At 36.4% G+C, this 27,039-nt stretch overlaps 1 protein-coding gene across 5 annotated transcripts in view; it reads right to left on the reverse strand.

Moving 5' to 3' along the window:
• Positions 1-27,039, reverse strand: part of LOC145694789 (uncharacterized) — a 58,230-nt gene that overhangs the window by 15,117 nt on the left and 16,074 nt on the right. For 4 of the 5 annotated variants that reach the window (XM_081771427.1, XM_081771429.1, XM_081771426.1 and 1 more), the window contains exons 3-9: positions 26,359-26,515; positions 18,829-18,974; positions 16,480-16,663; positions 7,144-11,205; positions 6,078-6,292; positions 2,899-3,177; positions 1,851-2,093 (exon numbers count right to left, since the gene is read on the reverse strand). In XM_081771427.1, coding sequence (XP_081627553.1) covers positions 1,851-2,093; positions 2,899-3,177; positions 6,078-6,292; positions 7,144-11,205; positions 16,480-16,663; positions 18,829-18,974; positions 26,359-26,515 — 5,286 coding nt within the window. The remainder of the gene's footprint in view (positions 1-1,850; positions 2,094-2,898; positions 3,178-6,077; positions 6,293-7,143; positions 11,206-16,479; positions 16,664-18,828; positions 18,975-26,358; positions 26,516-27,039) is intronic. The other variant, XM_081771431.1, reaches the window with a different exon arrangement.

Here is a 27,039-nt window from a genome sequence, read left to right on the forward strand (position 1 = left end):
ACAACATTATTCTTATACTGCTAACGTTTATTAATTCAGCTCCATATGCAGGGCACCCAAAGCGCTAAACTGAACATTCGAATATGTATGTGATCTTTTAATTTCTTAGGTGATTTTTCTTTTGCCATTATTATGTTTACTAGGTTAGAAGTCCAAGGAAGAAAGAGAGAAAAAATGTCCAAAAATAAATAAATAAAAAGTTTTAACATTACAGCCTTTCTTATGTCTATTGTGAGCAATATATGAGCGTCATTCAGCCTTCCCACCATGTATTAAAAAAGTTTCACTTCTGAAGAACACATGGAGGTGGCTCACATTGACAAACTGTATTCGGATTCATGTTGCAAAGAAAGAAGGAAAGCATGAAAGCAAGCAATACACAAATGAAAGAAAGGAAGAGAGTAAGTAAATAAATAAGAGTAAGAAAAATAGAGAAAGTAAGATAGAAAGTACGTAAAATAGAAAAATAAATAAATAAAATAACAGTTCAAGTCTTTGCCTCGTTCTGCTGCTTGCTGTCAATCACTATTAGCAGGAGAACGTAGGTTGTTGGTAAAATCTACAACTAAAAGCCGCATTTACTGTTCCGCTATCTAACATAGGTGAGGCAACACAGATGTTCTCAGTTTTTGGAGAGCAGAACTGATAAAAAATAAATAAAGTGTTTTGTGGATACTTGTAATGTTGAAGTTACAACATATAAATCATAGCGTGCGAATGGCAAACTACGATAGATACATACTACACACATTATTCTTCTATATTGCAGAATTTTTTTTTTTACCTTATATTAATTAAAAAATACAAACTGCATGTACATAGTTTCTATATTTAATACAAACTGTAATAGTTTTCCACTCAAAACACTTGTTTTCCATAAGTTTGTCATTTTCAATGGAATCGATCACTGTATACCGGTGATGATGACAAACGACCATTTTAAGCATTCTTATGTACGTAAAATTACCTGTTTATGCAAAATAACGTAAACTAACTAGGTTTTCTTAAAAAAGAGAGAACTTAAAATATGTTGACTTACTTCAATTTAAACGAAAATTAGAAATCTGGTAAGTAAATATTCTTTTACTATATTTAAAAGTAGTACAACTGCACAATACCTATTTTAGATCTGACTACCTATGCAAACAAATCATAACATACTCTTTATGTGCATTGCGTTACTGCTTCAAAATTGATAACTGAACAATAAACTGGGTTCGGAATCTTTTCCGCGAGAAACTCAATAAATTTCAAACACTGAAACGTCTTTCTAGTAAGAAAATGTGAAACATCTTAAACTTGTGGCCAAATCAGTTTTCAAGAAAATAGTTGACCTTGCTATGTTCTAGATTGCTATTCGAAGCTGTCTGGAGTTCTACACAAATCAGAACATGTTATTTATGTGCATTGCGTTACTGCCTCAAAATTGATAACTGAACAATGGATTGAATTCCGAAATCTTTTCCGCGAGAAACTCCATGCAAACGACAAAATAAATTTAAGAATACTGAATTAAATCTGATTTAAACTACTCGCTGAGCAAAACAATACGTTTGTTGTAAAAATAAATAAATAAATAAAATAAAAATATATAAATAAAATAAAAATAAAAGTAACAGTTTCGCCAACTATCCACTTTGGATAATGGGCGAAACTGTCACACGTTAATATTTTTCACACGTATCGTTTTCCTCAGCGAGTAGTTGAAACCAGATTTAAGTCTGTTAAAAGCAAAGCTTGTACAATGGAAAACATCATGGTAATACGTTTATTATTATTATTATTATAAAAAAAATCTGGAACATTCTAAAACATGTGGATAAATCAGCGTTTTCAACAAAATGGTTTACCTTGCTATGTTCTAGACTGCTATGCAAAGCTGCCTGAAGTTCTGCAACTTGACTCTGAAGAGCGAATTTATCCTTTCGAACTGATGATAACTCCTCTCTCAGTGATTTCACTTCTTCTTGCAGAGAAAGCAGCGTTCTCTGGAGACCTGTTTCCTTTACTTCCCACCGACCTTCAGCAAGCCGTAATTGTTCTTGAAGCCCTATAACTTCCTGGCTTTTCTGATGCAGATGACAACTCAGAGTCTGTTAAAAGAAAATTACGAGTTAACAAGGCCTGTATCTTCCCTTTATGTATTTATGTATATACATAAATATATTACCTTATCATGTACAATCATATAGTGTATGATCTTACTTTACTTACTTTTTAAACTATTTATATTCACCTTTTCTTACATATTTTCTTCTATAAAATTATTAAAGGCATCATGCTAATACAGTACAACCCCTCAAATCCGAACCCCGGAAATCCGAAAACCCGGCAAATCCGAACACGTTCTCAGGAGAAAAAAAAAAAAATAAAATAAATAACTACAGCTGGAAAATGAAAAAAAAAAAATTTAATCACACAAATTTAGTTTTCTTTAAGGTTTTAACATTTTTAGATTTAATGCTTATTCTAAATCATTATTTAATTATATTCTTACAAGAAGACAGTTATAGATATGCGATAATTATTTTGGACATGAGTGTACACCCGCCAGTCAAGGTCACTGCCCTTTCGACCACTGGGCCACCCTGTCTAACCTCAGTCGTTGTTTTACCGCCAATTCAGTGACGAAATAAGTACATAATATCCCGGGTAATCCGAACCCCCCGAAATCCGAACAGGCTTCAGCCCCAATTAGTTCGGATTTGAGGGGTTGTACTGTAATGTATAAAATTTATGATAAATGAAACAAATGTATTTAAAAGTTTCAACGTAATCCCCTTTAGTAATAAATAAAAATACACATATCGATTATATTGAAGAATCAATTAGTCGTTAAAGCATCTATTTGGAAGAATCAATTATTCTGCCTACTTTATACAGGTAAAAGTAACTTACTTTCAATTGATCTGCCAGTACTGGGTCCTTGGCCTTGCTCTCCTCTAACTCCCTCTTTAATCTATCTGATTCTTCCTGTGCTGTATGTTGTGCCTGTTGAGCTCCTTCCAGCTCTACTTGCAGTCTCATGTGAAGCTGTTGCAGTGTATCATACTCTCCCGTCATCCAAGCGATTTCTTGTTTCTTAGCGTCCACAAGTTGATTTGCCGTCTCCAAACCAATCTTCAAACTTGAGATCTGTTTTCTTAAGTGAGAACTCTCTCTCTTTTCAGTAAATATCTAGGCAGAGAAAAACAGGAAACCTTCATTTATAAATTAATGTATGTGAGAATTTGCAGCTTATTTTGTATAACCTTCAAAGTTTACAAATAATAAAAATAATGAGTTTTCGTGAGCAAGTTTTTCGTTGAATTTAAATACCAAGAGAGTCACAATTCATAGGTAGAAACCGAACGATAGGCAAAAAGTATATTTTTAATATTAAAAATATACCACAAATGAACATGTTAAAGTTTATTTCGGTGGGTGATCTTTGTTTCAATTTCATCAAACTTTACTTTGCCTATTTTGCTTTATATTGTCTACGTATATTGTTGCTTAAAATACCGAATGATGTCTATTTTTTGCATTTTCTTCAAAATTAGGACTTCACTGGGATAACTGCATAAATACCTTGGTTCAAAAATAGTTTCTATTTACTACAAGAAAAGTACATGGAAAGAATATCGTGGCGACGAATGACTAATTCTGCCTTAAATAATCTCTCCGTAGAAAGTACGAAGGCTGAATGACACAGCGCCTATCCCTGATGCGAGAGGTCCCTCTCTAGTTCGATCCTAGACACAGGTATACATGGAATTTGGAAGTGATTTCATGTTTTTCCCTTTAAAAGAAGATACTCTTAACTGAGTTATCAGAACAATATTTAATTTGATTTCAGTGTTTGTATGTCAATGAAAATTTATCTTCATTATATCGAGTTAATTCCATAATTTATTGCTCACATCTTGCCAATCCTGACAAACATTAGTACGAAAACCATTTTCAAATTTGTTTTTATGTTCTTCTCACTTCTCAAATTTCGAGATAAAAGGCAGGTAAATATATATGTGTCCCTTTCCTGTGCACTTAAATACAATAGAGACTAAGGTTACTAATGCGAGATCCCAAAACAGATATGACATCACGCCAATTTGCAACTAAAATGCGTGAATTTGTACAATGACAGTTTTTAGTATTAGTATACTGTGATTATTTTTTGGTACCAAGCATTTACAGCCGTTACTGAGTATCTATCGTATTTAAATGCACAGGAGAAGGATCTGCCTCCTATCAAGAAATTTAAAGAGTGAGAACGTAAAAAGAAATTTGAGTACTGCTTTCCTACTATGGTTGTCACGTTCATAGAAATTCATAAAAGAACGTTCATACAAGATGAGAAATTTCTTCAACATGTTATTTGTATAGCATCGAATTTCACCACCGGTACTGATAAAGGAGTATACAAACTCCGAAATCGTCTGCAAGAATTGCGAGTTACTGCTTAATGTAATAAGTACATTATTGCTCTTTTAAATAGTTAATAATGCATCCTTTTGCTTCTCTCACAAGTAAACCTTACGTTTGGGTGAATCGAGTTGCTGACTGAGATACATATGAGAAAGTAGTACTAAATGTGGTCAGTATTTCAGTGAAGTTGTAGGTGCGAAGCTCCAGGGGTTTAGGAGATACAGCTTCCAGAACATTACATGGAAGTACAGAATAGTCTTCATACAGTTGGAGATAAAAGCTCTGTAAGACCTCTTGTAACGACAAAAGGTGAATAACAACTATATGGGTACATATTAGGACTAGGGAGAAGTCATATAGTAAGGGTATATCTGACGCCGGCCATCTTGAAATCCGCCATTTTGAATTAAGGTTAAGTTTTTAAAATAGGAATATGGTCATGTGATACATGATTTAAGGCGCAAATTTAACCAGAAGAACAATGGTGACGTTAATTTTGATTTACGCGCAATTGGTAAAAAGTTACAGGGAAATTAAACATTGTTGCAGCATATGTATTAGTCCTTTACTCCACCTTGTAAATTTTGTGTTAATGATAATAATTAAATAAAAAGCAGGTGGATAAATATTAGGTCTATGGTAAGAGTTGCCTTGATGGCGGCCATGTTCAAATCCGCCATTTTGAATCAGTGAGGACAAGAGCGAGCGAGAAATAGATGTGAACAGGATACAAGAAAAACAACGAAATGGCGTGTAAGTACAGCATCAAACAACTAACATTATAACGCCACCATTGTATTTCTGATTAACTTCTAGCCCGAAGTCATCTATTGCATTACTCTATTCCCATTTAATTTTGTGCTGGTTAATGATAAAGCAAAACTGGTTATACCGTTGGAGTTATGGTAAAATTTGCTATTAATAAGGTGTCACTGTTATGCGTTTTGTTTAAAACGTTTGTCTGATTCAAAATGGCGGATTTGAACATGACCGCCATCAAGGCAACTCTTACCATAGACCTAATATTTATCCACCTGCTTTTTATTTAATTATTATCATTAACACAAAATTTACAAGGTGGGGTAAAGGACTAATACATATGCTGCAACAATGTTTAATTTCCCTGTAACTTTTTACCAGTTGCGCGTAAATCAAAATTAACGTCACCATTGTTCTTCTGATTAAATTTGCGCCTTAAATCATGTATCACATGACCATATTCCTATTTTAAAAACTTAACCTTAATTCAAAATGGCGAATTTCAAGATGGCCGCCGTCAGGTATACCCTTACTATATAACTTCTCCCTAGTCCTAATATGTACCCATATAGTTGTTATTCACCTTTTGTCGTTACAAGAGGTCTTACAGAGCTTTTATCTCCAACTGTATGAAGACTATTCTGTACTTCCATGTAATGTTCTGGTAGCTGTATCTCCTAAACCCCTGGAGCTTCGCACCTACAACTTCACTGAAATACTGACCACATTTAGTACTACTTTCTCATATGTATCTCAGTCAGCAACTCGATTCACCCAAACGTAAGGTTTACTTGTCAGTAATTAATCTACGGAAAAGAGGGAGGGGGAAGCATTTTACCACAATTTAAAAACGATCTAATGTCTTTTACGCTTAGTTGACATCCTCAGTACAAGAATTTATATTCTCCTACCTGTTTTCTTAGATCCCTTATTATATTCTTATCTCTCTTTACTTCTTCCTCTAGCTCCTTAAAACGCTCTTTAGCTTGAATTTCAATTTGCTCTCGTTTCTGGAAAATTTCTTGGGTTTGATGTCCAAGTTCAGACATTGCAGATTCACGTTTAGCTAATTCAGATTCCAACTGCGATGTATGCTCTTTCAGGACACAATGAGTTTCCGCAATACCTATAAATATAATAATAACATTAATAACAACAATAAAAATTTGAAGTTTTACTTCTAAAATACTACAAACACAATAAGGTATCATCATTGAGAGAACATATTTTATTAAGTTTGATTTACTCCAGCTATGAAATAATTACATGAATGGGGTAATCGAACTCGGGTACACATACGCAAAGGATGCGTGTCAATAGCCATTCAAATAACAGGAAGCCCCATAGACAGTACCAGAAAGACAGCACGTCATCGAACAATGTAAAGAAGACTAGAAAAACGAGGATGAATGTAAAAGCAGTTGTTGTACAATGATGTAACAATCTCACTTACTTCAGACTAGATAATAATACGGGAAATTATTAAATAATAAAGATAATATAAGTACTATATGCCTAATCAGGTTGGTGGTCTATACAATACAAAGAATTGCTTTTACACATTGATTTTTATTTATTTATTTATTTATTTGTTAACTTCCTGTCTTAAGGGAAATAATGAGATTTTGTATTTTTTTTATGCCAAACTTAATCTAGTCTGTTACAAATTAAAACCTTCGTTAAATATTCATGAAAATATAACCAAATGCTGATAGTTTTTGTTTCGATGACGAATTAACGGTTACGGCCGATCATTTTTTATTTTTGTGTGGTCACACACTGATTCCATTATTTTTGGTTTTCTATACCGGACTTCGACATCCCTTAATCTACTTGCTCACCAACTACATAACAATGCTAGATCAACACAGAAAACTGTGTACCTTTCGGAAATGGAACCCAAGACAAATGCGTGCTTCCATTCGGATAGAAAGGTGCACACACTATCTCATGGACTTCAAAAATAAGATGTCTTACCTGCCAATTTTCCTTTTTCCTTTTCGACTTCCAAAAGAAGCAGCTCATTTTTCTCTGCTATATTCTTCTGTTCTTCATATTTCTTCTGAACATTTTCAAGTTCCACTTCGAGCTTTCTTACTTTCTCTTCTAATTCATGTGTATTTGCAGTGTCACTTAGTCTACCAGTTCCACTAGACACTACAGGAGTAGAACTTGCAAGTGCTAACTGTAATTCCCTCTCTGCTTTCTTCCTTTCCTTCATATGCTCCTTCAGTTTCTTCAACAATATACGAATGTTTGACTCATATCTTCTACGCTTCTCTTTAAATTCCTTTTCTGTGTTTCTGAGAGAATGTTTTAAATGCTCAACCTCGCTTCGATAGAATACAAGTTGCTCTTTCTGCTTCATCTCCAAAACATCATCTTGTACAGTGCTCTCTTCATTTATAGGGCACTTGCTAATGTCTTGTAGAATATCTACTTGTGTATGATTACCATTATTACTATCTGGATTATCATTACTGTCATTATCTACATTATGAACCGTCGACTCTTTCGGTGTGTCGCTCCTCAGCATTAACGAACGCAATCTAAATTGTAAAGCCTCTTTTTCTTGAGAAACCTGGCGAAGTTTTGTATTTAATGCCAGTCTTTGAGTTTCCAGATTCTGGACTTTCTCTTCAAGACTATTTTGAACATTATGTAGATGTTCTCGCTCTTGCCTAATACGATGGATTTCGTTTTCAATGCTCTTCTTTTCCTGTTTGCTTAGCTGTGCCTCTTCTATTAGATTTTTCTTTAATTCCAGTGCAGTGGTTAAACTGTTTTTCATCGCTTTCAATTTCTCAACTAAAGCACCAAGTTCAGATGCACCAGACGTGGAATCACCACTACCTATTTTATTATCAATATGATGCATTTCATTGTGAGCTTCCGCACCACTGCTATCACCGCTACCAGATATATTATCCGATAAAAGCAACCGAATCCTTAGCTCACTCTCTGCCACGACAGAGCTCAGTTGTGACAGATAGTTCTCAAATGTGGATACTTCTGAAGCATTCTTGGCACGGTGCTTCCTGTTCTCAGTTCGTAGTTGCTCTAATTCTAAATTAAGAGTTGAAATTTCTGATGTTAATTCTTTGTTTTTACTAATAACCTCTTCCAATTCAATACCAAGTTCCGACTCAGGTTTCAATTGTCTTGCTTGCATTTCTTTCAGCTCTTCTTTCACGTGTTTTAACTCTTGACTTAGTTTCTCCTTTTCTTCTTCAGAGCCTCTACAAAGTAAATTAAAATGATTGATAGTTTCATTAGCATTCGTTACTTCCTTATTTAAAGATTCGATATTGCATGAAAGACCCCTGTTTAATAGTTCTAACTCTTCGATTCGCTGTTCTTTCTTCTTAACCAGGTACTCCAAAGCAGCCTTTTCCTTCTCTACTTGTTCAAGCACGTGCTCTTTTTCGCTCATATCTACATTATAAACCTCGAAGCTTTTGTGTTGATTCATTAACTGCTGCTCCCTAAACACTAATGTCTCCTCTAACTTTGATTTCTCTTCCTGTATTTGAATTCGTGTCTGAGTGATTTCCGCTATCTTATATCCTAACTCTTTATTCTGTCGCCGTAACTGTTCTACCTGTTGCTCCAACCTTTCCGCACTAGAAACTTTAGATTCCCACGCTTTCTGTTGCTCTCGCATTTCCTTCAGTTCTTCCATCTCTTTACTCTGTTCCACCTTCTGATCTTCCAAAACCTTTACTTGCTGTGTTAGTTTCTCTATTTCCCTTTCTTTCGAGATTAAACTAGTTTTCATTTTTTGATAGTGGCTGGATATTTGAGAAAACTTTTCTTTCAGATCACTGATTGCACTATCAATTTCCTCTTTTTCCTTGTTTGCAGATGCTAACGCTACTTCTAATTCAATTTTCTCATTTTTAATTTCACTCAATTGTTCTTCCTTAGCTTTGAAAATCTGAGAGAAGTATTCATGAGAGTCTTCAAGAATCTTGTACTTCGTTTCCATAGCCTGTAAAGCTAACTCTTTCTCATTTAGCGTTTTCTGTAACACTGTCAAATTTTTCATTACATCTCTGTGCTCTTTCTCAACTTTCTCCAGCAATTCATTTTTACCTTGAATGTCGAGTTTAGCCATCTCTAATTGGTGCTGCAAATCTTGTATAGTGTAGTTTAAGTTTGAATTTTTTCCTTTCTCCTCTTCTAATTTTTTCAGTTTCTCCAAAATTGTTCCTTCGACTAAACCACTATCCCTCTGCATTTGTTCAAATAAAGCTTCCCTCTCCATCATATCAGCCTCAATTCCTTCTAGATGTCTCATCAGTACCTCCTTCTCTCTTATGGCTCTTTGCTGAGTTTCTACCACCTGCTGCTGAAGAGAAAGAATTTCATTCTTTAATTTTTCCGCGAAATTTGTTTGTGCAACTAAGCTTCCTTGAGTTGCCATTAATTCTTGCTGTACTTTAGCTCTTGCGCCTTGTGACTGATGCAACTGCTCTTGATACCATTGCTTTAAATTTTGTAATGAACTTATTTCATTCTTGGCACTTTTACATTCATTTTCCGCTTTGAGTTTACTCTGTAATATCGACTGAAATTCCACATGTTGGTCAGCAATTTTTCTTTTCAGTCCCTGCACAGCACTTTCTTTAGATTCCATATCTAGTCTTATTTCCTCCAGTTCAACGCGCAGTTTCTCCATCAACGATTCATTCTCCTGAATTTCCTCTTTATACTGTGCAACCTCCGAATCCTTCAGATCATTTTGTGCTTGTAACTTCTGTACAGAAACTTCAAGTTCTCGAATTGTATGTTTTAAGTCGCCGAGCTCTGATAACAGATTTTCCTTCTCTTGTTGCAACAGAATCTTTTCTGTGTTGTTATTCTTATCTTCTTGCTGATGCGTTACAACTTGAGCTTGCAGTTGAGACCGTTCGGCTAACAATGCATCTACTTCAGCTCTTAATGTCTCTAGTTGACCTTCCAGTCGGGCTTTCTCTCTTAGAACTTCATGGTACTTCCCCTGCCACGACATCGAAACTTTGGTTTCCATGTCTTCTAACTCAAGCTTATATTTTTCCTTCTCTTTCAAAGCATTTTGTAACTGAACAGAAAGTCGGTGAAGCTGAATTTCCATGTCTTCTTCTGTTGAGACTACAGTCTTATTTTCAACTGGTCCCGAATTGATTTTGAGTTCCCCTGAATGTAAACCGGAAACTGAGGTCAGATTTCCTTTGAATTGGTCCTTATTAATCCCCTGATCTTTCATTCCAGAATTAAAACTCTTACGATAATCATCAATTGGGGCAGTGGGATCTAACAACAATTTCCGAATTCTAAACATTTCTTCTTCGTAACCACTAACGTCCGATATGCTAGACATTGTGTCCATCCGCTCAGAGCAATTAGACTCCAATTCACATTTTTCATTATTAGAAGAGCGTTCAGATATATTGGAAGCAGTGTCCAATCTATCTCTTGCACTTCGGAAAGCCCATGCTAATTGTTCCGCAGTCATTCTTTCACCAGTGTTTAATGTATTACTATTAAGTACGCTTGAACCAAGTAAGCCTGGGTAAAAATGATCAGTACTGTTCCTTTGTCCTGCATTGCTAAACGACGATTCCTGGCTCGATATGCTGTTTAACGAGGCCCTCGAACTACATCTGCTATGCTTCTTTCCAACTTTGGGTTTGGTCATACCTCTTGTGTCAGTCTCCATATAGCCGAAGTATGACTTCTTCTCAGTCACAACAGTTATTCGCTCACGAGGGTACTTCTTAAGCACACCATGGGACTCTAACGAACCCGGCCTGAAGGAATAGTCAGTTACTGGGGTTGAAACTCTACTGGAAGATTCTGGCCTTGAATCTCCCATTGTCGTATTTACTTCACTCTCATACACACTTCTGTAGTTACCAATATCACACTGGTTTACATAGTTAGGCACATCACATCTTACTGACTGCATTTTCTCACCACTCTGTTCATGTTTCACAGTTACATCAGATGGTATAATCTGTGCTCCACTTGATGCACTAAGGTCAGTACTATGATTACCTGTAAGAGTAAGTATAATGTATTATGACACTTATGTCATTAGCGGTGGATGATATGTTTATTATATTTACTACACAAAATCCTAAAGCTATGACAGGCATATATTCAATATCACAATATGACCTTAGGACAATCATCATCGGCGTGGAGGACTCAAGTTCAACTCTTGAAGGAACTTACATGGTTTGAATCCTACAATAAGCCAAGGTCCAACACTCACATAGCTGTGGGACTGAAAAGGGAGGTTCAATTCAAAATAAACTAACCAACTATCATTAATATTTTCTTTATGAAGACGTAGTATCTAACTATTGCACTGTGACTGATCTATTAAGTGCAATATGACCTAGTGAATATCGTCACTATATAAAGGTATTATGAACTTTATGATATATACTATATGCCATCAGTAATATATACTATCACCATTACAGAGTTCCCCTGTGGCTGGCTATATGGTTAATATACGCACTTTCGAGGAAAGGAGTCGGATTTGACTCTCAGTGACAAGTTATTTTATTCCGATTCCATGTTAACACAATAACTATCGAACGAATCATTTTGGCACCTCAGTAACATTCCTTAACTTGAACATACAATGTTCTCACCAGATAGCGCTACCTTTCTTCTTTCTAATCAGTTTATACGATAAATATTAGTTTTCAGAGTTTGTTTAAAAACGGGGATTTACCTAGAACTACTAGAGGGTCATCGTAATCCCTGCTTAACTTTTCTGTCTGTTTATTAAGTTGATGAGTAATAAGCAGGATAAATACAGAGGTTGATTCATTTATACTGAGCCTAATTTGATTGTGCCACTTTAGGAAATACCGTGTTTCCACCAATGATTGGGTTTGATCTGTAGCCCAGTGTACTAACTAGTGCGCGACATCGGAAAAATGAAATCGCTAAGTTTTACGTCCCACGATTATGCCGGTTAAGCTAAAGAAGACGGTGATGATGAGAGATAAGTAAAATGGTGGAATGAAGAAAGTGGGAGGAAACGGGACAACCCCGAGAAAACCCACGAGCACGGTGTTTGTCCACCACAAAGTCCACACGGCGGGATCAAACCAGGGACTCCAAGCACTGGAGGTGAACGCTCTACCACTGAGCCACCGCGCCCCCAGCCAGGCATCGAAGTTTCCATTACTGGAGACTGTGTTGCTGCTGGACCATAGGTATTGCATCCCACTTCTCTTTGGAGGCTTTGACAGGTCGCAGAGTGCAGACTCTACGATGAGACAGGCGCCCCTTGAGGAGTCTGAATGGACTGACATTTGGACTTTTGACAAGGATGCCACAGAAGGAACTGCCGAAACGGCGATAGAATTCTAGCGATGTTTTCGCCGTGTGGCTGGATGCCTTGTGTTGGTGAATTCAACCTGGTTCACGTCTTGTCCGTACAATGCTGGGATTTCATGCTGATACATTTCAGTCAAGACATGCGTCTGGTAGTAGGCAACATCGATTTCGACGTTGTCTCCATCTTTCGGAGACGCGGTTTGCCCCTGTACGAGAAATCGGCCAAAATCATGAACCCTTTGGAAAAACTCTCTGCGCACTGACGGAAGAACGTGCTTCGATCCTTGGAATCAATAGGTTTGTATGTAGTAACACGAACTTTACCATAGTCTATGAGATAAATCCACGCCTCATCACGGGTAACAACGAATTTTTACCAATCGCCAGCGAGATGACGTTTATACAGCCTCCTGTAGTTCCTCTTTTGCTCACCCACATGACACAATTTCAGTGCGTGCATACTGCACTTGCAAAGGGACGTGGAAGCACAAATCTCTGTGAATGGCGCGGTTGACTGTCGCCTGTAATGTGCTGTATTTGCTGGCCATCGCACACTACGTGGATGGATTTTCATAGGTCACCATACGCCGAACCACATGCAATAGCGGCGGGGTCCTTTTCACGGGAGGTCGGTTTCTAGATGCTCGCGTCGGTGTGGTGGGCCCAGGACTATGTGCCGCATATTTCCATAAAATACGATTCACTGTGAAGCGACCTACAAGAAAATTATGCTCCTGATACATTTGTACGATGCGCAATTCCGTGAATTTAATGTTGGAAAGGGTCACAATGAACCAGTCCCCGAATCTGTTCAGTTTCGGCGGTATCAGATTATGCTCGACCACACTGCTCTACTGCGTGACTAACGAGATACAGTTGCTTGCCTCGCAACAATTTTACGGGACTGGGTTGCATATGTGCGGTACAGTTGCACACTGACTTCGACTCAACATAAACGAATCAACCTCTCTAATAATATCAAGTTTTGGATGTTTGTTGAACTATAGAATAAATATATTTTAAATATTTTTTCCATAATATACAAAAAGATTAAGAGAGACCCTCAAAAACCCTTCTTGCTGAACATGTAGCTATGTAACTTTACATTACATTTACAGCATACAATGTAATAATAATAATAATAATAATAATAATAATAAATTTTGACGTATATAAGCGTTTTGACAGATTATATTTAGGTACGACCTTGAAACTTGTACAAGTTTCTTTGCTTATATATCGGAAAATAAATATGTATTTTATTTACATAATACATGTTCCTAAGGTCACTTAAAATTAAAATTTCATTTTAGTTTCAATTGAAAACTATAAATACAAGGGTCAAAATGGTCCTTTGGTAGTTCTTGTATAATTTATTTCCCGGAAGTTCTAGTGTTAAGATATGTGTCTACGTCTTATACATTGCTATTCATGAAAACTGCAACACAACGCAGGAATGACGGAAAAGGGTCCAAATTTACAGAGTTTGCAAGAAAAGGTATGACGTATGTACAATTACAATTTCAGTGGAACAACGACAGTAAGGTATGTCGACAATGCCTTTGGTTCGGTGTACAGCGCAATACAATAAGATGGCGGTTTACGCAGCACTCAGGTACTCGAACGTGGAGAAATGAAGAGGAAACGTGTAAGAGGCACGATTCCCCGTTGATATCAGGGACGCACTAAAAGGAGTGTATTCGAACGGGACCTACAATAAGGCGACATCTCGTACATGCACAGGACATGCCGCCACGACAGTGATGCGCGTATGAAAGAACGTACAGAAGCAATAAACAGAAAGAGAACTGTACACAGTGACGATTGGATTTCAACCGAAAATTAAAAATTAGATTACATATATTCACCGGACTTTTATAAAAGAGGGGAAAAGGGATCCAAGGTAGGAGATCTCGAGAGAAGTAAAAATCTCGAATGTTCGTAAATATGAACATATGGTGGAAAATTGAACCTTCCAATATAATAAGCTGCCAAAGACGACGGAAAATTAATTTTAAAGACATATAGCTCGGAAACAATGGTTAATATCTTAAAGGACTAATGAATTATTTAGGAGCTATATCATATAAATCTACCCTACAGTAACTATGCAACGGATTTTATAAAGGAAGTAGGAATGTGAAGAAGCATTTTTAACTACTAATTAGGCATAAACAGCAAGTTTCTAGCACATTGATGATTACAAATGAATAACATTACTTGACATTTGCATGCAACACCACATTCTTATCAGGAGTTCTGGAACTACGTTCATCTTTTGCTTCAGATACAATTTTTTATTTAATTATTTTATGACAACTGGTATGTAATTTTTACCTTCGAATAAATTTTGGTGGTGTTGTTAAAGAGTATATTCGCTAACTTCTTCCTGTCTGGGAGTGCTACTAATATTTTTGGATGGAATGCTCTGGTTTTATAGGCTGGGAGTAGAAAGTCCCTTGAATCAGCATCTATGGTTGGAGCCCAGTCTAGGTACATCTCCAAACTTCAGTAATAAGATGTGAATACCGAAAGGATACCTTAAATCCCTCACAAAATATTTGGAGTACGCTATGTGACACATAACTGAATTTATTATTATTATTATTGTAACGCCACTGATTGCCATTTTCAATTTATCTTTCGATTTTTTAAAATTCAGACATATGGACTTCTAACTCAGTAGTTCTTTTTTCTGATGCTAATATTTTTTAATAACGATGGGATACGAAATCACTTTCATTAGAGTCGTCCTGTAATCCAGCTATCTCGGAGGCGACATAGTGCGGTGGGGAACGACTTGTATACCAGAGTTGATATTACATGATGGTCTACTCACCCGCTAATTGCATACGTTAATAAGAGGTCCTGTCCTTCATAACTTCGGTGTTACATAAGGACGTAAACAAGAAATTTCAAAACTACTTTTACTAAAGATAAACCTACATATCATAGAACTTCGTCAAATAAAACATAAAAGACTAATCATAGAACCAAACTGGAATACAATAAGTAGTAGCCACGACTCATTCGTGGACTTTTAAGTATCACATTTCCCCGATTTTACATGTAGTTCGGATTCTACGTTAAGTTGTAGTAACAGGACTTGCTTCGTTGCTGAAAACAGAGTTTAAAACTCCACAAATAATACATTTTTCTAAGTGTAGAAATGATTGCGAAAAAGAGAGGAAAAAGTAATTCACCTATTGATAGTCTTCTGGTTGCAATAGAAGAGAAAATACTTTGAAACATAAGCTTGATATAATGGTACTTTTTAAAATAGGTTTGCAGTAAATTATTACGAGTTTATCGTTCCTTTAAGCTCGGATGGTATGAGTTGGGAAGTCAAAAAGGTATGAGTTTATAGATATTAATGAAAGAGGAAACAACTGATTTTTTAACACACCATATCTTCTACAGATGTGAATTCAATAACGTACAAAGAATGAAAACGTGACTGACTGGACAGGGACTCGAACCTGGACCTCCGGCATACCGTGCCGATGCGTTATCCAGTATGCAACCCAAATCCGCTTCCCAGTACAGCCTCTCACTCGGATCACGTGGGTTGTACCACAGACCCCTGCTATGATTGGACAATCATATACTGAGCACCAATGATGCTTATGATTTCATATAGATATTAATAAGAGAGGAAACAACCGATTTTTTAACACGTCATATCCTCTATAGATGTGAATTCAATAAAGTACACAGAGTGAAAAAGTGACTGACTGGACCGAAACTCGAACCCGGGACATCCTGCATATCAGCATGGACGAGCAGGGAAGAGGGGGGAGAAAAGCGTTCCTTATTTCATTTCCAGTCATTTAAAAAAAATATGCCACGAGTAGTCTGTTTTATATACATATATAAGAAGCTAACTTTGTTAATAATAATAAACGAAACACATTTAGACAGTGAGACGCACTGACAAACGAATACACAAAATCTCAAAATCTTACAAACCGATTAAAGTCTCTGATAAGGCTAAAGCATCGCTAGTGGCAGTCATAGTCTGGAAGGCGTTGGCAGATACATTTTTCGTACTCATTCCGATTTCCTTTAATGTATTGGAAGCACTTTCCTCAGACAATAATGAAGACAACTTTGGAAGCAACTCTGGATGTTTTTGGTTCAAGTACGTAGCAACCTAAAATAAATAATAAAAAAATGCCTGTTTAGTATTTTTACTGTAGTGTTATTAGTTTCATATGCAACTTTTAATATTAGAACATACACAAAGTAGTACAAAAAACATTAACGTTCTTAAGATTTGTGAAAAGTAGCAAAAGAAAGGACTGTAACAGTAAACGGGACTGTCAATTTTTTTTATTTTATTTTATACAGCACAATTCTACATATAGTAACACAAGTACCACAATTCAAAAAAAAAAAGTTGAAATAAAACAAATCTGAGAAAAATAAAATCGGTGTAAAATAATTCGTAAATAATAATAATAATAATAATAATAATAATAATAATAATAATAATAATAATAATAATAATAATAATAATCTCCTCTTCTTCCTCCTCTGATAGACAATAAAAAGAATCACGCACTAGAAGCTTCAATTTCATCATAGATATCAACCGCTGGAGGATGCTTGCTACCATCTAACGGCGCAATGTGTAACTTCTACTATCTTTGATTCAATAGAGAAAATGAGATATGGATAGCTACAATTAAAGTTACCGTTACCCACGAAGATGTTAACGGATTAATTTCATCAACTGGCGCGGCTGAGACAATCGCTCTCGCTATCTATATATTAAAATGCTAGGTTTATATGTTTGTGGCCAATTCTTTAGCCAATGATATCTCGGAAACCACAAGCTCTAAAATGATGCTGTTTTCACTGATCGATTGAAAATTTTGTGTAGATTGTTCAGTTCTAATTGAATATATATATATATATATATATATATATATATATATATATATATATATATATATTACAAAATGGCTGTTATTTTTTTATTACAATTCTTTAGGGGTACACTGGAAATACTGACATTTTAAAAAGTAAAGCATCATATTCTACGAGTTATATACTCCACCATCACTCATTTGTATAAGGGGCTAGTATACCTCCCCGGCATTTTTTTCATGGCCAAATGATAATGAAAAACGAAGGATAACCATTTCTCCAGTCTAAGATAAATCTTCATTGTTTGGAGTATTTTGCCCAATGAACACCAATTAATATATCAATGATATTATAACTCACTGTGTGTGTAATGTATTTGCTTATTACATGCTGCATACAAGAAGAAGAAAAAAAACACTGATTATACATGAATTAGAAACTTCAATCGGAAGTAGGCTCAAATCTTGCAAATGGTCCGAGATATTGAAAAAATCTTCCCTTTATGGTACCCCTTGCCCATTTTTATTAAGACGTCCTTCACTTGTGTGTGTAAAGGGATATGTACAGATGTTGTGAGAAATGACAAGGAGATTCGTGCTCCTATGTGAATGATGCGCTGTGTAGAAAGTGCAGGTTCAGCTAATCTACTATGAAAAAAATACCAAAAATTCGCTTTTGTTCAAGTATCATGTGGAGTAACGCGCGGAATTAAGTCTCCGCCGTTAAGATGTTACGAGATTGACTCCATTAACGAACTCGGGCAAGATAATCGCTCTACATATCTATTGAAAAAAATTAAAAGAACAGTTTCGTTCGAGTTTCCACGTGGAGTAACGGACGTATTAAGTCCCATTTGTGATTCTAATAATAATACATGGTCCCAGATACTATAACCAGTAGGAAAGCACTAAAATTACACATTATGGCTGTTCGGATTCTATCTTAAACCGTAGGTTCACGTCTGATATAGCATCGATGCTGAAAAGGGATGCTAACAAACGAACAAATTCTACAGTGTTATTAGCATGTAACAGGGGGGAACAGGGGATAGTCCACAGATGAGACATATTCTAGGAGTTGGCCGTCAAACATAGTTGCAGTAATTTTTATTTATATAAGAAATGTTTCCCCTTAAAAAAGAAAATTTTTAGAAACGTTGGACACATATTCCCTTATTTTTAATCAGGAGTTTGTACACAGTTTCATCTTTCCAACTTAAAGACCTCGTGAGATTCTGTATTTTTCTTGCAACTCTCTTTACTCCTCCCCTTTAGGATCCGCCCTTCAGGAAAACTAATGTGATAAAGCCCTAAGCCACTAGCCTAACCCTAACCCTATAATCCACTCATGTACCAAAATTCATCAAAATCGGTCCATCGATCTATAGGGAGCTAGCCGTCAAACACTTTTATATACAGATAAAAAGAAGCAAGAAAAATTACTTACTTCAAGAGGGATACCTGGATAAGTAAATTTTATTTCCTTCGATGATTTTATTTCCTTGGAAGAGTTTCTCAACCTTGGACGAGATAAATGAACTTCAGGGACATTCGTAGTGTTCTTTGCATTCCTCTTCAATTTCGAATGCAACACTGGAAAAACAAACAGTTGCAGATTAGCACAAACACTAGGAAAACAAAACTAGTAATACTATTAGAAAAAATTGAATAAAATAAGAGATTAAAGATACTCCCTGAATAGCACACAATCAGTTCTATAATTTGTGGGAAATCCACAAATCTATTCGTAAAAACGAAATGCTACGATGCTGGACCATATTTAAGCTTTAGCATAACTAGTATTTGTTGCTGAATTCTGGCATATAACTCGTGAACCGTTTCCAGAGGAATAAGTGGAGTTATACTACCGATGATGAAGGGAGAGATCTGTATCAGACTCCTTGCTCAAAAACTGACCATAGATGTTTAATAGTATTCAGATAGGCAGATTAAGTGGGTTAGAAGAAGTGTTACGTTCTTTTTGGTGTTTCTCAAACCAAGCCCGAACAGGTATGGATGTGTGTATCGGCGAATTTTGACCTTAGAAAACAGTGTCGTTGTTAAGAATAATACTTCTACCATTGGATGCTTCTTGTCACACAAAATATCCACATAACCACACTTCAAAAATTCATTCTTTGTGAGTATTAATGAAATCTGGGAGATAGTAAAAAAGATCATGTATTAGATGTTTCAATTTCGACTGGTAGATGACACCTGCTGGAGAATGCTTGCTGTCATCTAACGGCTCGATGTATAACTTCTACCACATTTGTTAAAGTAGCAGAAAATGGGATTGGACTCTCAAATCTTAATTACCCGTAAAGAAGTTAACGAATTGACTACGCTAACAAACTAGAGCGACATAATAGCTCTCGCTGTCTACTGCAACTAACAGAATTCACATTTTCGCTTTTATTCAAGAGTTATCGTGTGGAATAAGGAACGGATGTAAGTCTCAGTTACGCGTCACCATTAACGAACTTAAGCGTAATAATCACTGTAGCTACCTATTGAAAAAAAATCGTTATTGTGTGTAACGCTCATAAGTTCCAGTTACCCCTTAAGGTGTTAACGTACGGACATACTAACATTACAATATTATCTTCCTAAACTTAACACACCGCTTTTTTTTTTTTTTTTGAGGACATCTCAAATACGTGTGTACAAATCACTTTTACTCCAAGATGTCCATGCAGCGTACTACTGATGCTGTGCAAACTGTTGATGAAAACATGTAATTGGTCTGGAAGGAATTGGATTACCGAATTGATGTATGCCGGATAACCAAGAGGGATCACTAGCATTTGTGAGTTACTTATTACTAGAGACCGGATGTTTAGGCATTATAAACCTGGAAAATAGGCAGACAAATAGGCACTTAAAATTTAAAAAATGAGCACTAAAATGTAACACGAAATAATAAAGATAAATACCCAATACAATTAAAAAAATAGATTCAAGTCAATGTTCAAAGAATATAGAAACATACCTGTCTGTTAATATCTTCTTTTACTGTATATATAAAAACGAAGCTTAATATGCATTATATACTGTATATATATATATATATATATATATATATATATATATATATATATATATATATATATATATATATATATATATATATATATAGGGTGTTTCAGATAAAACGTCCAGTGCTTATAAATCCGAAACGACTGAGAATAAAAAGATGAAACAAAAACTGAGATAGGAAAATGTCATAGGGCGCATCACACGGTGTTGTTGTGGTGACCCCCAGGGCCCTCCTTCATGGGGGCCCATGGGCAACTTCAAATTTTCAAATAGGAACATGTACTGAATCATACCTCATTCAATAGTACTTGAAAAACGAAACAACTTTTGTAGGAAACAATTTTCGATTTGGGCCACCGTTTTTAAATGGCCGCAAAAAGTGGGTCCTATATCAGATAAAACGTCCAGTGCTTATAAATCCGAAATGACTGAGAATAAAAAGATGAAACAAAAACTGAGATAGGAAAATGCCATAGGGTGCATCATATGGTGTTGTCGTGGTGACCCACAGGGCCCTCCTTCAAGGGGGCCCAGGGGCCAACTTCAAATTTTCAAATGGGAACGTGTATTGAATCATACCTCATTCAATAGTCCTTGAAATACGAAACAACTTTTGTAGGAAACAATTTTCGATTTGGGGTACCGTTTTCAAAATGGCCGCAAAAAGTCCTGTATCAGTTTGAAGTTGGCACCTGGGTCCCCTTCACGGAGTTTCCTGAGGGTCACCACAACACCACCACTTGATATGCTTTATCATCGTTTCTATCTCAGTTTTTGTTTCATCTTTTTATTCTCAGCCATTTCGGATTTATAAGCACTGGACGTTTAGCTGATATAGGACCCACTTTTTGCGGCCATTTAAAAACGGTGGCCCAAATCGAAAATTGTTTCCTACAAAAGTTGTTTCGTTTTTCAAGTACTATTGAATGAGGTATGATTCAATACGTGTTCCCATTTGAAAATTTGAAGTTGGCCCTTGGGCCCCCTTGAAGGAGGGCCCTGGGGGTCACCACAACACCACCATGTGATGCGCCCTATGACATTTTCCTATCTCAGTTTTTGTTTCATCTTTTTATTCTCAGCCGTTTCGGATTTATAAGCACTGGGCGTTTTATCTGAAACACCCTGTATATATATATATATATATATATATATATATATATATATATATATATATATATATATATATAGATAGATAGATAGATAGATAGATAGATAGATAGATATACAGGGCGGATTCAGAATTTTCTGACGGGAGTTGCGCCGATAACTACCACTAGATTTAAATTTGAAAGTTTTAATGCCTTTAGGCATCTGTGGTTGGAATGAGGAATATTACCTTGCTTGGTGAATCCTTTTCCTTGAACTTCAGAAAATCGACATAAAGTATTGCTTTTGCAAAACTCTGCTTTCTTTTAAGCCCCAAATGACAACATGACGGCAGGAAGTTACGGTAAGTGCTGTACTTTCACTGCTAGCTTCTCATTTTAGATAGTATATATTTACAACAAAGTGGAGTGCATGTGCTCAGGTGCATCCGCTAAATCCGGCCCTGTATATATATGTATCTAGATATAGTAATGTATCACGTGCTTTTGTTTACAAACACCTAATATATTTCTGTGTGTGTTATTTACATTTTATAAATTATATATTTTCCCAATGAAGGCTTATTTTAAAGAAAATGCATAGAATAAGCAACATTGGGCACTAGAGCAATTATTTAGGCAGTAAGGGGCGAAATAGGCAAAATAAAATTGGCTTAAATTGAAACTATAACCCCTCATATAAACTTTAAAATGTTATTTTTGATCATACTGTTAATATTAAAGAATAGGCATTTTGCCTAACATCCGGGCTCTACTTATTACATTTTTAAGTAATCTGGACAATTAACAAATAAACAAACACAAACACACACACACACACATATATATATATATAGGGTGTTAATGAACTATACCCACAAACTGTAAGAGGTGACAGTTGTACAAACTGTATTCCATCACATCAAAATAAGCCAAAAAGTTCCTATGGACCTATGGGGAAAGTGTATAGTTTCAGAGCTAGGGCTGTCCAAACTCGCGCAAAAGCCAAATTTTAAGAGGCCCTATTTCGAATTAGAGAAATCGTGGAGTGGTGGTCCTTATCAGCGTAAAGAAGTCACGCATACACAATCAAAAATGCATATTTCATTAATGTTCAATGGGTGTGCAGAGTATTCCTTGCTGGGTGAAATTCCCACATATGCCATCAACCGAATTTTGAGATATGCTCTGAGTTTAGGATTGGTCCAAAGTAGGCAAACGATAAGCCTTGACAGTAGTGAACACGAAATACTTTGGCGCAACGTCGGAAGTGTTAACGATCGTCAACAGTACGGTCTCTCGTACTTGGGAATAAGCATGTTGTGATGTTTTCTTTCACCTTAGCATTTTCTTATAAAATCTCCGTATAAAACCTCCTGTTAATAAAGGTAACCAAGAAAGTTCTGCCGCGTTTTCACCTACCATCTTAGAACATCGATATGTCACCTAAGACGTACCCGAAAGATCAAAAACATTCCCCATCAGCATCGACGACCTTCTGCCAACGTTCTGGAAGGCCAAGGATTCCATCGCGGTAGAACTTGGTGGACCGTGAAGCGAAGAAAGTATCAAGTGCATTTTGCACTTCTACTAGGGATCTAAACTGGCGTCCTCTAAGGTGATTGTCCACGGAATGAAACACGTGATAATCCGACGGTGCAATGTCCGGGGAGTATGGCGGATGCAATAGTGTTTCCCATCCAAGGCGTAGAATGGTGTCCCGGGTCATCCTAGCCACATGGCGCTTAGCATTGTCCTGTAACAAGAGGACCTCTTTGTGATGCAGAAATGCTGTCTCCAGAATTTCGAGTTTTTCTTGAACACGGCTCAACTGCTGACAGTACACAGTTGCATTGATCCTCTGACCAGCTGGTAGCAGTTCCCGATGCACGATGCCGCGAGCAGTCCACCAAACATACATGAATACCTTCTTCTGGTGCAGTGCTGGTTTCGGCTGTTTTGGAACTGGTTCGTGGGATACAAACCAATGATGATGACGCCGTGGAGCTTCGCACAGGACTCACTTCTCATCACATGTCAACACCCTGTCCAGAAATGGTTCCTTCCTTAGAAGAGACAGCAAAGAAATACAGGTGTCTGCTCGCGTTGCCTACTGGCCCAGAGTCAAATCATGTGGACCAACTTGTAATGATTCCCAAGTTGATGGAGGTGTCGCTGAATGGTTTTCCCTCTCACACTGAATTGTAGTCCCAGTTCCTCACATGTCTGGCCACTGTTCGCCCCAATTGCCTGAAGATCTTCATTTTGTACATATGTTGGTCTTCCAACACGTGGTGCGTCTTCGAGTGTTTCGTCACCGTCCTTAAACTTGTTAAACCATCGCTGCACTGTCCGCGTAGTCACGACACCCTCACCAAAGGCCTGGCATATCTTCCACCCCGCTGCAGCAAGGTTTGACCCCAGTTTGAACTCGTACACCATACACGCCCTTATGATGGTCTGTGGAGTTCCCATGTTCACTCTGTCCTTACGCAAGTTCAAGGTGTAACTGAACTGCCAGAACCAGGTAGTATGTTGGATATACTCACACCAACAACTGAACTTCGCCTTATCTCCATTCGCATTCAACTCACGGTGTGAGGGTCAATGACACAGATCTCCACAAAAAGCGACAGAACTTTCTTGGTTACCTTTATAAATTCAAAATGGCAATTAGTTAAGGGGTCATACAGAGAAATGGAAAAGAGAAGTGAACATGCGGTGAGTTTACGCCATCAACGATTCTCTTGGTTGACTCATACTTTATGTGACTTGCCGACAAAATTCGGTCGGCATAGAGTCTCCACTCAATAGTATGACCTCTCGTTTTTGACTAAGCTACATTCCTCAAAATAGTACCACGGGATAGGGTTGTTCCCAGTTTTAATTCTTAAAACAGATAGGCCCGTACAAGAGTTTGAAGTATTGATGTTTCACCTGCTCTAAATGTGGTGGTCACAACCAACACGCTAGAAAGGAAACATACACTAATGCGTCCCCTTTCTCTTTCTTTCATTTCGAATCAAAAATGAAGGGAGTGCATGCTGTGCCACGACCTCGAAATCTTAAAACTTTTCTGAGTACTTAATCAGCAAAATTTACTCTGATTTCAATAGACACTGATTTGTAGTTCTACTTGTTTCATTAAAATTATTTTTAATTCAATAAGCATCTTTTCTGCTACATGTATGCAATCAAGTGCTGCACACCCACAATACAAGCAGACGGTAGCTTACAATTCAATTCACTTCTCTAATAGAAAAACTAAACGTGATACAGTATTTCCTGCAATTACATGATGAAATTAGATCCTTGAATTATCCCAATTTCTCATAGTTTAATGGTTCGCGGAGTTAAAAGCATTCATGCAAAATGTGTGTTTTGATAGCTGCTCGTAATACGAGAATATCAAGAAAGCTTTCTTGTGAGGAACTTGAACATGGAAGCATAAAAGACGTCGCGTATTATAGCGTCATCTTGCTCATAGATTAAATCACCACAAAGGCCAGAAGTCTAGATTTTCAACATGCATTAGACACAAATCCAGAAATAGTAATAAAAAAGGTCTAAAGTTTGAAACAAGTATCTGATTCATTTAATGACAAAAATTCCTTTTAAACAAGGCGAACATCAATATGTGTTTGAGTGTGAAAATTGTAAAGAATCAAATTAATTAAAGGAAATACACAAATAGATAAATGCAATAAACAAAATTAAACAATGTTTTTGAAAAATTAAAAAAAATACAAAACAAGTTAAAAAGAACAATACACTACCAACATTTCACAACAATACTTTGTTCTATCCCACTTCTTTTGCTCCACACACAAGACCTGTCTGAAAAGTATTCGACATTTGTTTTCGGAAAACTACATGGCGCAGGTTGGACACACTGCACGTCGTCAATGATGTGTTTATCCTGTAGATAGTGTTACTTTCACTTGCGTGTTTGTTGTGGCGAAGTGGATACGTTGGGTACTATTGCATGGTCTCGGAATGGATGTAAGAGGACGAAAACTTGGGAGTACGGGTACGACCACAGAAAGGCTTGCCAGATAAATAGTAAAATCAAAGTAAAGTTGGCTATGTTCTTCAATTACAGTGGCATTGTGCATTATGAATACGTAAAGAGAGAACGTAGAGTTACAAAGAATACTCTTTGGACATTTCCCGTCATCTACATTATAAGTATTCGTCGAAAATTACCAGAAAATGGAACTCAAAGATCATTTAACTGCACCAAGATAATACCTCCGCTTATGTAATGGTATTGCTCGGCAAAGCACAGCACTCTAATGGTTCATCAAGCCCCCTGTAACTTTTGTCTATTCCCAGGACCCCTGAGAGGAATGCGCTTTCACATCAGAGAGGATATCAAGCGCAAAGCCATGGTTTCCCTAACAGTATTTCACGAAAAGGGGTTCCAGTGTCTATTTCGAGCAGTGGAAAGGCCATTGAACTCAGTGTAAAGAAGCACACGAGGGAACTATTTTGAAGAAGATTAAAACGACGGAAACATGAGGTGAGTGTATTGTTCTTTCCGGGATCATAGTCGAACACTTTTAAGATATTTTCTCTTTCTTTCCCTTCTTTACTCCTAAGGCTCAAATGTTATAGTGAATAATATCTGCATTCATTTTCAAAACGAAACATTGAAGTTCGAATAATAACAATAATAAAATCTATTAAGAATTAAGCGTGTTAACAGTTATTAAACACTGATATTGAAATGTCAATTCAGCTGTTAATAAATTTAAAAAAAATGACTAGTGAAGGTTCATTCAGTACACAATGAAAAGGTGAAAAAAGTTTATAAGAGGGAATGACAACATAATTGACAACAAAGATACCTTCATAACCTTCACTTAAGACTTCACATAGCTCTAAAATTGTTTTTTCTGACGAGCTGTTCTTCCGATTTTTCCGTTTAGTCTCGAGTATTTGAAGCAACTGAGTCAGTCCATACGTTTCAGTGGGCGAAACAGATTGTGATGTAATAAACTTAGACTGAAAATAAAAAGAAATAAACAAAATAAAAAATCAAATAAAACAATTTAAAACAAAACTTGAATAGGAAATTTGTACTTTAAAAAACAATAGCATACAATTTTATGATTTTGTTATTAAGAGAAAGAAAAGTAAAAAAATAGTTCGTAAATCTTACTCTGCAAACTTTTTTTTTTTTTTTTTTTTTTTTTAAGTATATTCTGTAATTATTCTCTGTAACAATACTTATAGCAAATTCTTTTGACCCTTGTGTTCTCAAAAACTATATAAAAACTACTACATACGCTCAAGCTTTTGTCAAAAGCTTACAAATTGGTGGAAGGATATTGTTTTATCTCGACAAATATTTGGTGAGCTTTTGTCCTATCTTACGGAAAACATGGTAGCCATTACAGAGAAAATAAATTCAATTTACTGTGTCTCATATGCTTCGAATAAGGGTTATTATTTTTCCCTTTACGACTATATGCGTGCGCAGTTTAGGCATATTACAAACGTCAAATTGGAAGAATACAACTTTAAAC

Source organism: Thermobia domestica, chromosome 9, assembly GCF_964235325.1.
Source record: "Thermobia domestica chromosome 9, izTheDome1.hap1.1, whole genome shotgun sequence".
NCBI classification, from domain to species: domain Eukaryota; kingdom Metazoa; phylum Arthropoda; class Insecta; order Zygentoma; family Lepismatidae; genus Thermobia; species Thermobia domestica.